The sequence below is a fragment of the Ochotona curzoniae genome, unplaced genomic scaffold (assembly GCF_017591425.1).
Source record: "Ochotona curzoniae isolate NIBS_2020 unplaced genomic scaffold, NIBS_Ocur_1.0 scaffold_3890, whole genome shotgun sequence".
NCBI lineage: Eukaryota > Metazoa > Chordata > Mammalia > Lagomorpha > Ochotonidae > Ochotona > Ochotona curzoniae.
The window spans coordinates 9,873,979-9,887,433 of NW_024467115.1; the positions used below are offsets into that span (position 1 = coordinate 9,873,979).

Sequence of the window (13,455 nt, forward strand, 5' to 3'; positions counted from 1 at the left end):
AATGTGATAACATAAATGTTTTCAATTGATGTTTCAGAATGGTTTCACCAGAAAAAATGAAAATTATGCTTTCAATTTTTGTAAAATTTCTTTCTTAAGAGAGAGGACGGGCTCTGATCCCCTGGCTTATTCCCCATATGGCTTTAGTGGTTGGGACTAAAGACTAAGCTGAGATCCTGGAATCTGACCTAGGTCTTTCACACGGTTGGCAGGGACACACTTATTTGAGTAATATCCAACGACACCCAGGGTATGTAGAGATGAGAAGGACCCTGGAGATAAGAGCTAAACTTGGACTTGACTCCAGGCATTCTAAAATGGGAAATAGGTGCTCCATGGGCTTCAGAACTGCTAAGTAATACACCTACTCCAGAGTTTTGTTTTCCAAGATTCATTCACTTATTTGAAAAGTTGTGTGTAACAGAGAGGAACAGACACACGGAAATCTTCCATTTGCTGGTTCACTCCATACGTGGTTCCAGCAGTGGGATCAGTGAGACTGAAGCCAGGCATGTTGAATGCCATTAGGGGCCCAAGAACTTTACTTTCTGCTGCTATTCCGTGTGGTAGGGAGTTGGAATGGAAGTAGAACAGTCAGGACTCAAACCAGCAGTTTCATAGGGGAACTGGGGTTTGTAGGCAGTGAGTTGACTCTGTATCACCAAGCCAACTGTCATACTGGCATTTAATGCATTGTCATTTTCAAAATAATAAATGAGAGCTTCAAAACATAATTTAAATATGAAGATTAATCAAATGTGCAAACCTCAGAATAATTTTATTTGTGATATGTTTTTAAAGTTTGCATCATATTCAACAAATTTCTGTGGGTAAGCACTGAACTTGTGGTTAAGATCACTACTAATATACCCAAATCTGGCCCAGCATGATAGCTTAGCAGTAAAAGTCCTAGCCTTGAACGCACCGGGATCCTATATGGGCGCCAGTTCATATTCCAGTGACCCTGTTTCCCATCCAGCTCACTGTATGTGGCCTGGGAAAGCAGTTGAAGATGGACCAAAGCTTGGGACCCTGCACCCACATGGGAGACCTGGAAGAGGCTCCTGGCTTTGGATCTGGTCAGCTCCAGCTGTCGCAGCCGCTTGGGGTGTGAACCATTGGACAAAAGATCTTTCTCTCTACTTCTCCTCTTTGTATATCTGACTTTCCAATAAAAATAAATGAATCTTTTTTTAAATGTCCCAATCCATATTGGAGTACTGTGACACTGCTGGCTATGGCTCTCACTACTAGCTTTCCTTCACTGCAGACCTCTAGCCAGTCAGTACATTGTGCTTTTTAATCTTAATCCAGGTGTTTCACCCCTTTGCCACTGTGGTCATTTAGGGAATGAACAAGCTTCTGGGAAACTGTAACATATACACTTTCACTTAGGTTTAAAAAAAAGAAAGTAGATGGCTAGTAAATTGGTCCAAGAGTCTAATCCTCTACTTCGTAGTGCTGGCATCCACATGGGCCTTGGCTCTACCTGAGCCAGCACCTTGCTTTTGGACAGGACAGCAGCAGAGACTGGTTCATGTCCTTGGGCCCCTGCATCCATGTGGGATACCTAGAAGAAGCTCCTGGCTCCCAGGTTTGGATCAGTTCAGCTCCAGCCTTTTCAGCCAACTGGGGAGTGAAGCAGAAGATGGAAGATATCTCTCTCATTCTCTCTCATTAATTCAGAACTGTTGAACCGTCGAAATCTCTCATCACAGCATGCCCCATGTCCGGGGCTCTGGGATGCTTGGGAGGCTGGGTGTGCTTCTCCCCTTTGTCCCTCTTTCCCCCAGATATAGGAAGAAAAAAAAGAGGAAGTGAAAATGGTGATCTCACCCACCTTCCTGTAGCCTTTGACCCTTATCATACTAATCGACTATGTAAAAATCATCAAAAATAAAAATAATTAAAATAATACATTTAAAAATATAATTAAAGCACAACATATCTGCCTTTTGACGGAAATGTTATGGATCCAGGCCAGGGACAGAATTTTGTAGAGTGTTAGGATCAATCATTAATTGTGCTATGTAGAAGTATAATGGAAATCAAATTAATAAAGAAAATGAAATTTAAACAGTCAAAATTAATGTTTTCACATATTTTATGGCTGATTTTAAAAACATTTATTTTTCAAGTCTAGTTTTTCTTCACTAATCTTAAATAAAGAAGATAAGACCTTATATAAACTGGAATGGATTCATTGTAATGCTAATTCCTAGGAAAAATGTAATCAGGTTTCACTGGTGATTTGACTGAAGCTGAAATAACATCTGTAAACAATCTAATCAAACAGGCTATACAACTCTAAACATAATGGAATGTGAAATTTAATTATATTTGTCAACCTAAAATTATCCTGCATGTTCCCATTGTGAAATTTAGATTCATTTATGTGAGTTTTATAAGACAGACAGGAAAACCCACATGTTTTGTAACTATCAGAACATCAAGGAAAATGGAATGGAGTTGAGCAACGATGTTTTATGATATTAGGGCAAGGATGCTCCACCACTCTTTAGATAAAGTCAATTTAATGTAAGGATCTGACAAAATCTAATATGGCATACGACTAGTTCCAATAAACTTGGAACGTTTTTTTAGTAAGATGCACATGATTTTCAGGAAGATATTGCTAATTAAAAGTGACTCTGAGTAGCTTGGACTTGGACATACAATTTGTATTCAAGTGATTCTTCACAGAGCCTTCAGTCATGCATTAACACATCACACACTGAGCAAGCAAGACGAACCTCACTCAATGTATACATAATTCTCTAGGACGTATTCTTATGAATGGAGAGAATTAACTATCTTATTTGTACTTTATTCATTTGCACACCTGAGATATTAGTAGTCACGTTGATGGCTGTGGGTGGTCCAAAGCCTTTGACAGTGCTGGCTCGAATGAAAAACTGATAGGTGGTCCCAGGGTGGAGATGCATGAAGACATGGTGAGTGCTGTTCCACAGATTTGACACAGTCTGGGGAGGTCCTGCTACCGGAACCGCCGGATCAAAGGATCTTATGCTGCTATAGCTGACCTGTTGGATAAAATACATTATTCCATTACATAGCCAAAATCAGTCATAATTAATTGCAATTGCAACCTTTTCAAATAAGGTAATAAGCCAGGGCAGTATTTTTTTCCCCCACATAATCTCCTTGCTTTGACAGGCTACTTCTGCTATGCACCCACCATCCCTGTACAGATATACCTAAAACTATGTCTAAATGGACAAAATACATAGACCCTCTTCAAGTAGAGAAACAAATTTCATATATATTTCTCTCTATATATTTATGCTTCTACATAAAATTTCATGGATTTTAATATCTATGAAACACAGAAAGTATACAAAAAGTTTATACTTTTTCCATATTACACGACAAATTTCACATAAGTAGTACTCAAGTATACAATCAGAAAATAAAATGAATCATTTGTGTTGCCCACTAGTCATGATTCATTCCGTAGCTTCTCGGAATTTACACCTCCACATGCTAATCACTGAGTAGCAATGCAACTGCAGATTTTTGAAATTAGAATGATCTTTCCTTTCTTCTCTTTCCTCTCTCATACTTAAAAAAGATGATTCACACTCAAAGTTGACATAAAGCTCTAGAATACTCATACTTTTAATCCACTTAAAGTCTTTGTTTTTCATCCTTTATTTCTCTTAAATTATAGTATGAAATGTTTCTTAATTTTATATAAAAGGGAAACAAGGGATTTTATGTTAGATCATTCATTAAAATCATTACCCAACATGTTTTATATGAATAATCCTGAAACAAAACCAAAAAATATGCAGACACCTTAAGACTTTGAAAATTTTACATGGTATATATGTTACTCAATTTTAGAATGAAAGAAAAATGGAAGCAAAGCAATTTTAATCTCCTATTCTTCACACATTTTTTCCCATTATTTCCATTTAATTTTTCCCTTTGTTTTTTTGAGGCCCTTAGTCCTTCAGTTCCAAAAAACACTTCTTATTCTCTCATTACCTCATACTGAGTGATGATTCCATTTGGTTCCAAAGGTTCTTTCCAATTCAAGAAGATCTTATTTTCAAAGGATGTTCCTTGAAGTGATTTGACAGGTACAGGACCAGGCACTACAAAGACATACATTTTCATTTTTAAGAATGCGTATATTAAAAACAAAAAAGTATCTATATTTTAAGCTAGATATACAAAGTTAGACATAAAGTGACATAAATAAAAATATAGAAACAGTTATAGTTATTCGTACTCAAAAGAATACCCATCACCTCACAGTTGCATATGCTACGCAGTTTAGTATTCTCTGCTGTATACCTCTAGTAATACGAAGATCTCATTTGTAATCTGTTTCAAGATTAGAGCTGATTTCCCTGAAAGATTTTGGAAGATTTAGAATAATCCCCTAAAGGGTTTATGTAAGCAAAGTTCATAAAACAATGAATTATAATAACGACCAATGCTCCTTGGACTCAAAAAACCAAATCTCATAGCACTGAATTGAAATGTCCGCTATTGCTATATGTACTAGACTTTGTGTAATTTTAAAAATAGGCAGCACTGGTTATTGTTAAGTTTTAACAATTTGTTAAAGCTGAATGGATTTAGGTATCAGTGATGCCTTTATTAAAATAAAATTCAATCATCAAAGTTACATGTATTAACATCAGAGTTATTTATAATTCAACAATCTGTAAACTACTTTCAAATGACTGCGTACATATTTGAGGAGCCTTCACTTTAGAAATAACCTGAAAATGTTATATACTTGTGGTAACCACTAGCGGTGTTTAATATTGCCTTACCCTTTGTTGACAAAATATAAGGTGCTTGTACTTCAGTGTAGTTTTGTTTTATACATTTAACTATTCAGCAGCTAATCATTCACTTAAACCTAGCTTATACTTCTGATAATGTTTCATAAATATATTTTATTTATCCTATCTGGCTTAAAAAGCATGCTTCCTTTTGAAAATATCAACCTAGCATTGGGCAAGCATGATTTTTAATTAATATTTTCCCTTAATCTCACGTTTCAGTGAACTTCACACATGACATTATCTAGAAATGTCATTTCAAAGTATAGAGCAATTTTGTGAGGATTGAAATAAATTAAAAATCACTGGATCAAAGGAATGCATTGCATTGTGGCTAACAGCATCAAGAAGCTCTGAATGATATGTCAAGAATAAGATTTATTTTAATCTACAAGGAGACTATAAATGATATTATGACCTCTGAGACAGACAACATGATTTGGCACATTAATTATAAATGTATAAAGGAAAGAAACACACAGTAAACAGAAAAAAAGTCAGCACTGAACTTGGGAAGCCATGTTGATGCATCTGTCAACTGAAGGCCTTAGGAAAGGTTAACTGCATCTGGGTCCCTCTCCCACCTCCAGTCCACCCGCAGGCACAGGTGGCCTTGCAAACGCAACAACAGCAACAGCGGGACCACATCATCTCTGGCATTCCCTTAGGTTGCTACGGGCATTGTCGTGTTTTCCAAGGTAGTGCCTGCTGCTTCTGTTCCACTGACTCGATATACTTTATGACTGTAATTAAGGAACAGATACTTTTACATCTGTATATATTTCTTGGAGATGGTCACCAGGGTAGGGGTCGCAGGCAAAAACTCCACGTAGTGAGTGAATGCTTATTCCAAGACACTTTAATATTAATAAGAGTATTTTCATTTATCACAGTTGGATACAAACAGTACAAAACATCAAGATTTCATAAACAGGGGTGATGTAAACTGTGAGAAGCTTTGTGTTGAAGAACAGTTGGAATTACAAAACTTCCCTAGGAGTTTTGTATTTCTAGGTTCTTAAAATTATTGTTTTCAGTTGAATTTGCTTTAAGTAACCACAAAGTCAAATTAATAAGAGGGAAAACGTGTGGAACAAAAGGGTATGAAAACGAACACTATACAACAGTCTGTACTTGGACTAGTGTAGTGCATAAAAAAAAACCTACATATAGGTGAAGTACAAAATACACATTAACATTTGTGGGTGCGATGGCAGCATAACATTTTGCATTAGAAGGAAGCTGATGTCTGCCTGAACACACCATGTTTCCATGTACTTATATGTGTGTAAATACAACATGAAGTTATACAACGGTTTTTATGGCAGCCGTGAGTCACAGAGAATGTCACATCACATCTCTGCATTAGCAACTTCTCACAGAGAGCGCTCATATCGCCCCCCCCTTGATTGCGATTTATAGGAGAACTGTTTCAGCTAATCTTTTTTGAATATGAAGAGCACTTTAATATCCAAATCCCAAAATGTAACAGAAGAAAAATGAGAGGTGGGTGGGGCAGGAGTATATTAAATAAGCATTATAGCCTTTAATACATGCACTTTCAAAAATAGCTTAGTATTCCCTCAAAATGTCCTCCAGCCAGATTTTTCTGCTGAGCTAACTTCATAATATTGATTTTTATGAATGCCAGAATAAAAAATGAAAACTAAAGCTCATATAAAAATTCTGCCCATGCATTAAAAAAATGTGTGTAATAAATTAAATATAAATTCTACCTTCGGGTTCTGGTGGGAAATCACTCCAGCTTTGCTCTCATGATTTATGGATGTCCCAAGAATTCTTTTCATAAAATTATGTCCTTTTATTAGATGGCTGATAATTCATTCTTTTTCTATGTATATAGGGCAGCAATAATTTAGTAAGACTGACTTAATCAGATCATCATAAGCCATCGATCTTTGCAACAACAGATTATGACTTAGATATCCTTTCCCCCCTCAGGAACAGTAAGACACATCAAGTGCTCTGTGTGGAAACAAGTGCACATGCGCACATCTGAAAACAGAATTACTTCAAAATACTTCATAAAAGCTTGCACATCAATCCTCACATAATATTCATGAAATAAAAACAAAAAGACAGGCACAGCAGAGTGGATTAGTTTGTGACTACACTGTTGAATAATATTTGAAACAACATCAGTAAAGTAAACAAAATTCTTCTAACACAATCATCTAAAAGTAAAACAGAATAAATACACAGTTAATATCGTTTTACCTTGTAATATTATTTTTGATCAAGTAATGATGTCATTAATTTTTATTAACTTTGGATATGATTTAAAATATCTTAGCTGTTCATTCCTCCATCATTACTCCAATCATATGATATACAAAATGTCACTTGAAGATTTAATAAAACATAGAAACCTTGTAAGACTGACTGCATTGGTTTGTTTGTCATTGAACAGCAAGCTCACAAACCATCCTGCGTATCATCACACAGATGCTATAACATCTATCTCACTTTATGAGAAAGGAATTTCAGTTTTTTTAATCTTTCCATTGCTATCAAACACCTATGTAAGATCTATTAATTTTTCTTATATTAAAGACCTCAAGTTCTGTGTATATGTAGTTGGAAGTGGAAGAATGTAGGGCTGTCTGTATGTTTATAAGTTAGGCAGAGCTGTTGTTTGAATATTTTGCCTTTCAATTATGTGCAAGTACAATGATAACAGCTGAGGACATTCTACCTGAGTATTCCAATCCTGAAAAAGGAGATTCATTATAAATGAACCTTTGGGCATTTCCCTGAAACTTGAGAATCATGGGAAGGAATCCATACTTAATTAGAGAGTCATACAATGTTTTCTCTTCAACACTGTACTGAAATAAGGATGTCTCACCTCTTCTTTTTATGACAACAAAAACAGTGGGATAAACCAGTATTGCTTCTGTTTTTCAGAGTAGGAAGATATGAAGTGATAAGAAATAGTTGTAGAAACCACAGCATATCAATATACTTTTGGAAGTTTTGTACCTTGCAGGCACCAAAATTGCATCTAAGCCAATAATTTAGAACTAGATGGAAGCAGGAAACAGATAATTAAAAAACAATCCTATAGTCCAACTGTGGGATTACTGATAAATTTTAGAAATAGAAGTAACCTTAATGATCACCTAATATAAATCCTACATTTAGAAATGAGAAATCGATAGTTAGAATGGTGGAGGAATTTGTTACGGTTGGAATTATGAAAACAGAATGTAAAGCTTCTCATTATAAATTCCCGGCTTAGCTTTGCTTCAGTTCATTGCACAGCACACACAGTATTTGGAAAAGGAAATTTGGAAATGAAACGTTATATCAAAATAATTGATTACTTTTATAGTCACTACATTAAAATGTGTACACTTGTGTATACATCTTTGTTAAAGATAGAAATGGGATCATATGTGCATTAGTGATACAGTGCAAAAGTGGATGTATGTATAATGTTAATGTTTATTCAGTCACACAATTCCCTTTTTTAATGAAGTAAGGAAGTATGAGCATACCATCTTCATCAGTTTGAATAATTGTCTCCTCACTCTCCTTTCTTCCTTCAGGATTGGTTAGGATCATCTTGAGGCTGACATTTGTATAAGGAGGCAGATGGTCCACAACATGTTGAGGGGCTTTGGGATCCATGTCTAAACAGTCCGCCTTGCTCTCATTGTGACCACGAAAGAAATGGTAGCAGATCGTGACATTGAACGTGTGGCACCGAGTAATGTTGTAGCCCAAGGATTCCCAATCCACAGCAATGCGTCTTGCCTGTATTTCGGCAATTTTTAATGTCTTTGGGGTTCGCATAGGTTCTGAAAAAAAAAAGGCAGGGTTTCAGATAGCTGTCAATCATCAGTGATCTTGGATACACAGAGTACGATCTAGCATAAGCACATCCTGAAGAAAATGTGAAGTCATTTTTCTTTTCCATTTGTGTGTGTTCATAATGCATAGTATTCATGAACTTGGCAGAGAATTAAAACCTGAAAAATCGTCCACAAGCCTTTACACTTGTTACTGCTCAGTTCTCTGTATCCCTTTTCTTTTCTCATTAATGAGCAAGTGGATTAGCTAATGTATCATGATGGATAAGAGTCAACAAACTATGATTTGTCATGTCACCAAGCTATGCGGTAGGCTAATTAGTCTGTAACACCGAACTACCATTTTCAAAAAATCATGCATTCATGAGCTAACATTAATTACCTCAGATGACGCTGTTCATCAAAGCAAAAAAGAAGTCAGAAAAATTACAAGAGCACATGTAGATGTTTACAATATCTTCCTTCCTTCTTGATCTCTTGTCTTTTTCTATAAAAGACTCAGATCTGCAAATCCACTCACTGTTACCCAAAAGAAACTGGGAGGACAATTCCACTCAATTGGAAAATGTTGGCAGAACTAGGTATTCCAAAGACAAGTATCCATTCATCACTACTTCCCAGGCATACTCTTTCCTCACGTAAGACTAACATCAATTGTTTCGAAAAATCAATTGAATTTCTTTATGAATGCCTTGGGACTGGCCAAGTCTACACAATCAAGAAACCAATATGCAACAAAAATTTAATATACCAATTTGACCACAAGAAAAAAGGCCAAGATCTTGTGATGCCTCCTTCAGCTAAGGAAATCAGCAGTCAGAAAAAGAAAAATAAATATTTCAAAAGTACTGATGAAGCCTGCCAATTTCATGACTCTTCCAGTATGGAGCCTTCTTGCTTTCCCCCTTTTCTTTTCTCTTATGAACGTGTTCGCTGTGTTGTCACACTGCACTAATGTTTTCCTCCCAAGACATAACAGTGAATCGGTGATGCTTCAATCTAGTTAGCCTGAAAAGATAGCGTTGGACACAAACATCTTTTGACACTGCAGCCTGAACAGGAACTTATTCTATGATCACCTAAAAATTCCAAGGCAGTGGTGGGCAACTGACCTAGTAGTTGAAAAAATTGATTCAAATGCAAGCTCCAAATTTTGATTCTAATCTCCAGCAAATGCAGAGCATAATGGCTCTCTTGGTTGTGGCCCTATGATTCATTTGAAAACTCTGAGTTTCTTGCTACTGCCTTGAGCTCTGGAGCCTTGCTGACAATGGGCATGTATTCCAGGAAATGAAAGTGTTGTTGATGGATAGTAGCTAGATATTATTTAGGGGCCATGTTCATATTATTGTACAATTAGGTCTGAAAGTATCCAAATGTTAAAGGAAGATTTCCCATGAAAACACATGGAGTATATGACTCTACAATTCCGATATACAGATGAAATTAAGTACAGTAAAAATTTATTCCTCAGTATTTTTTAGGTAGAGCATATACAAACAGATAGAAAAATGTAATCAATAAATTGCTATGAAAAGTAGTAATAATTTAGAAGAGTTAAAATATCCATTTGGTAGAATTCACAGCATGGCAGACTCAGTTTATTTGACAGTTGTGATCCAGAAAACAGAAAATGATGGTAACAGTTTGAAAATTAGTGAGTCTGAAATAGCTTGAATTTAGCACAAAAAAACACACATCATGAAATCAGACTTTTGAGATCATTCTTCTTCTTCTTGAATCTCAGTGCAATGCATACTCTCATGCAACTGCTTCCCCTAAACCAATGAGCAACCAGAGGGCTCAAGCTAGAAGTGCATCCACGAAATATAGACTGAGTACGCAAATCAGGAAGGCTAAGGACACATGTGTTTCAGGAAATCTTACTCCAAGAAAAGGGTGATGGGAGAAATGACAAATGAGATTATAGAACTGGAACAGTGAAAAAAAATACAGTTCTTTTCACATTTCACTCTTGGTAAAAAAATCAATTCTTATTATGTCCTCTTGTGGTGATGCACAAACAAAAAAGTTAGGATAAAACTATCCATTAAATTTAGAAAAACGTACCTATTTCCAATATAGAAAGATACTTTGCAAAATTCATGGCAATATGGAATTAAAAATAAGCCTACTCTGTTGCAGAAATTCTGACACCCATGCATAGTTGCTTTTTTCTTTTCTTTTTTTCATGACAGGCAGTTTTCAAAGCTATGATGTGATTCATGTGTGTGTATGCCAAGGCAGTATCAGCACTAATTAATTATGTTCCTGCCAAATATTGATTAGCAGGTTACTAATTTTTCACATTTCTTTTATTGTCTTTTATGGCCTACCTTCCTTCATTAGTACAGTCAGAAAGACCACGTGAATTCAAGATTAAACAAAACAAAATGGCAGAAAACTTACATGTCAAAAAGAAGTAAAATAATCACTGTCCTTGCTTAAATACAGAATAGACAGCACAGAATTCATGCCTTCAATAATTTATGTGTCAAATATTTAACCCATGTTCAAAAGATAAAATTCAGAACTTACTTCATAATGCTCAAAAGGTTAATAAACATAAAGGCAACATGAACAGACAGAACCCACAGGCTTTGTGTCACCACTCAAAGCAATGATAAATTAATAAGCGGTTTTAGGTAACAGATAAAAGGGAACATTTTTTTTAAGAACTTGCTAAACTAAACAGGACGGGCGAGGTCAATAAGCATGTCCTTTTGTAGTGATCGTCTCCCGTTACTCTTAAAGAGTTGTGCAAAACAAAGCTTCAGCAGCTGCAGGAAAATAGAAGGCGAGATTCATATATTCCTAGAATCAGTTTTTAATGATAAAACTTATTATCAAGCTGTCAGTCAGAGAAAAATAGAAGATGTCCCAAAGCTCATGCCAAGGAAAAAAGGGAAGATCTTGTCAAAGATGTACACAAACTCAGAACACTGAAGCATGACAGCAGCTCTCTGCTCCTGGCTGTCTTTTCATCAGAAATGTTAGAAGCTGACTGCAAAACACAATTTCCATTGCATTTATTGAAACAAATACAAGAAAAGAGAATTTTCAGGCCACCGGAGAAAATACTGTCTACATGCAATAAGAAAGCATTAAGATTGAATTTCTTCCAAGTGTAAGTAAATTAAAAAAAGGAACACCCCCCTGCCTGCCCCCCGCCCCGCCAAAAAAAGAGCATTTGGAAGACAATGTCTTTTACTCTTTGTATTTGGATATTTTCCCTCTGAAAGGACTGAGGATAACCACCTTTTTATATTTCATATAATTTCAATGTTAGGGCACCGTTATTCCTGCCAAAATGATTTCATGTTTGCTCCTACAGGTCAAATTGAGTTAATGATAAGTTGGAGAGATGACTTGATTCGTACTGTAACATGAAGGAGCCTCAGGTCCAGGAATAATCACAGACCAACTGTCAGCCAGTTTGGTTCTCCGGCGGCACTGCTGATGTGACATGCTTGAGCTGCAGGCATCTACAGTGACAGAGGGTGCAAGGCTCACTCAGCCATTCTCCCGGGTCACAGGGATGCTTACCCAGTGTCATCAGCACCAAGCAAAGCATAGCGTCTCATGAACCAAAACAAGCCATTGCCATGCTTCCCAGAGCGTTACTGAGGCTTCTGAGACAATTCTAATAATATTAGCAGTTGGACCATCTCTACAATGAGACTAAGGGAACCATTTGTTTTAAAGATTTCTTATTTTAATTGGAAAGTTAGATATACAGAGAGGAGGAGGGCCAGAAACAAAAGTCTTCCATCCATTGGTTCACTCCCCAAGTGACCAAAACAGCAGGAGCTGAGCCAATCCAAGCCTGAAGCCAGGAGCCAGGATTTTCTTCCAGGTTTCTCATGCAGGTACAGGGTCCCAAGGTTTTGGGACGTCTTCTACCGCTTTCCTAGGCCACAAGCAGGTAGCTAGATGGGAAACAGGGCAACTGGGACACAAACCAGAGCCCATCTGGGATTCCTGGTACAGGAAAAGTTAGGACATTAGGTGCTAAGCTATTGGACTGGACCCGATTATTTGATTTTTTTTTTTAAGAGCAATAGCAGCAATCAACTTGGGAAGAAACACAAATAATATTTTTGTCAGTAGATACGTCCCATGGACAGTCTGATGATGAAAACCTAATCCTCACAATTTGGGTACATGAAAATTTGGGAAGCTTTTACTACTTTTAACTCAATACTTTCATGTTATGAATTAGACAGTGTTAGAATAAACATGTATGCATAACTGCTAGGTTTGAATTTTTTATATGATATTATGCACAACACTATGCTTTACTTGAATAGAACAAAATTAAACATTTTCTATATATAACTGTCCATACATGGAGAAAATGGAAAAAAAAAAAGATTTACAGAGTAAACTAAGAGGACATACATCTTACAAGTGATATTTTACTTTTCATGAAAAGTTTCAACAACAGCATAAATCAAAGTCACAAAAGGTAGTGATTACAACCCTTAAAGTATAATATGAAAAACACTGCTGCATAACATACACTGTAAAATAAAAGATGAATTTACCAAAACAGAAATTACAAAATTATAGTGTTTGTTATGCCTTCTATATCCCTTAAGAGAACACAAATTATCAACTTCTTAAGCTGTTTTTCAGAATGATATAAACATACAGTGTTTTGAGCAGGGTGGTGGAACCTCAGTTGCGCTTGGGAACCTTTATTTTTCTGAACAATAAATTACATAGCTAGAAATATTATTTTATACTCAGAAACTAAGAAAGGAAAAAAGCTCCATTTCTCCCTTGTGGCAGTT

At 36.2% G+C, this 13,455-nt stretch overlaps 1 protein-coding gene across 8 annotated transcripts in view; it reads right to left on the bottom strand.

Annotated features, from left to right (window-relative positions):
• Positions 1–13,455, bottom strand: part of PTPRK (protein tyrosine phosphatase receptor type K) — a 521,455-nt gene that overhangs the window by 112,058 nt on the left and 395,942 nt on the right. For all 8 annotated transcript variants that reach the window (XM_040965636.1, XM_040965637.1, XM_040965635.1 and 5 more), the window contains 3 exons: positions 8,345–8,647; positions 4,012–4,121; positions 2,843–3,044 (listed from right to left, as the gene is read on the bottom strand). In XM_040965636.1, the coding sequence (XP_040821570.1) occupies positions 2,843–3,044; positions 4,012–4,121; positions 8,345–8,647 (615 nt within the window). The remainder of the gene's footprint in view (positions 1–2,842; positions 3,045–4,011; positions 4,122–8,344; positions 8,648–13,455) is intronic.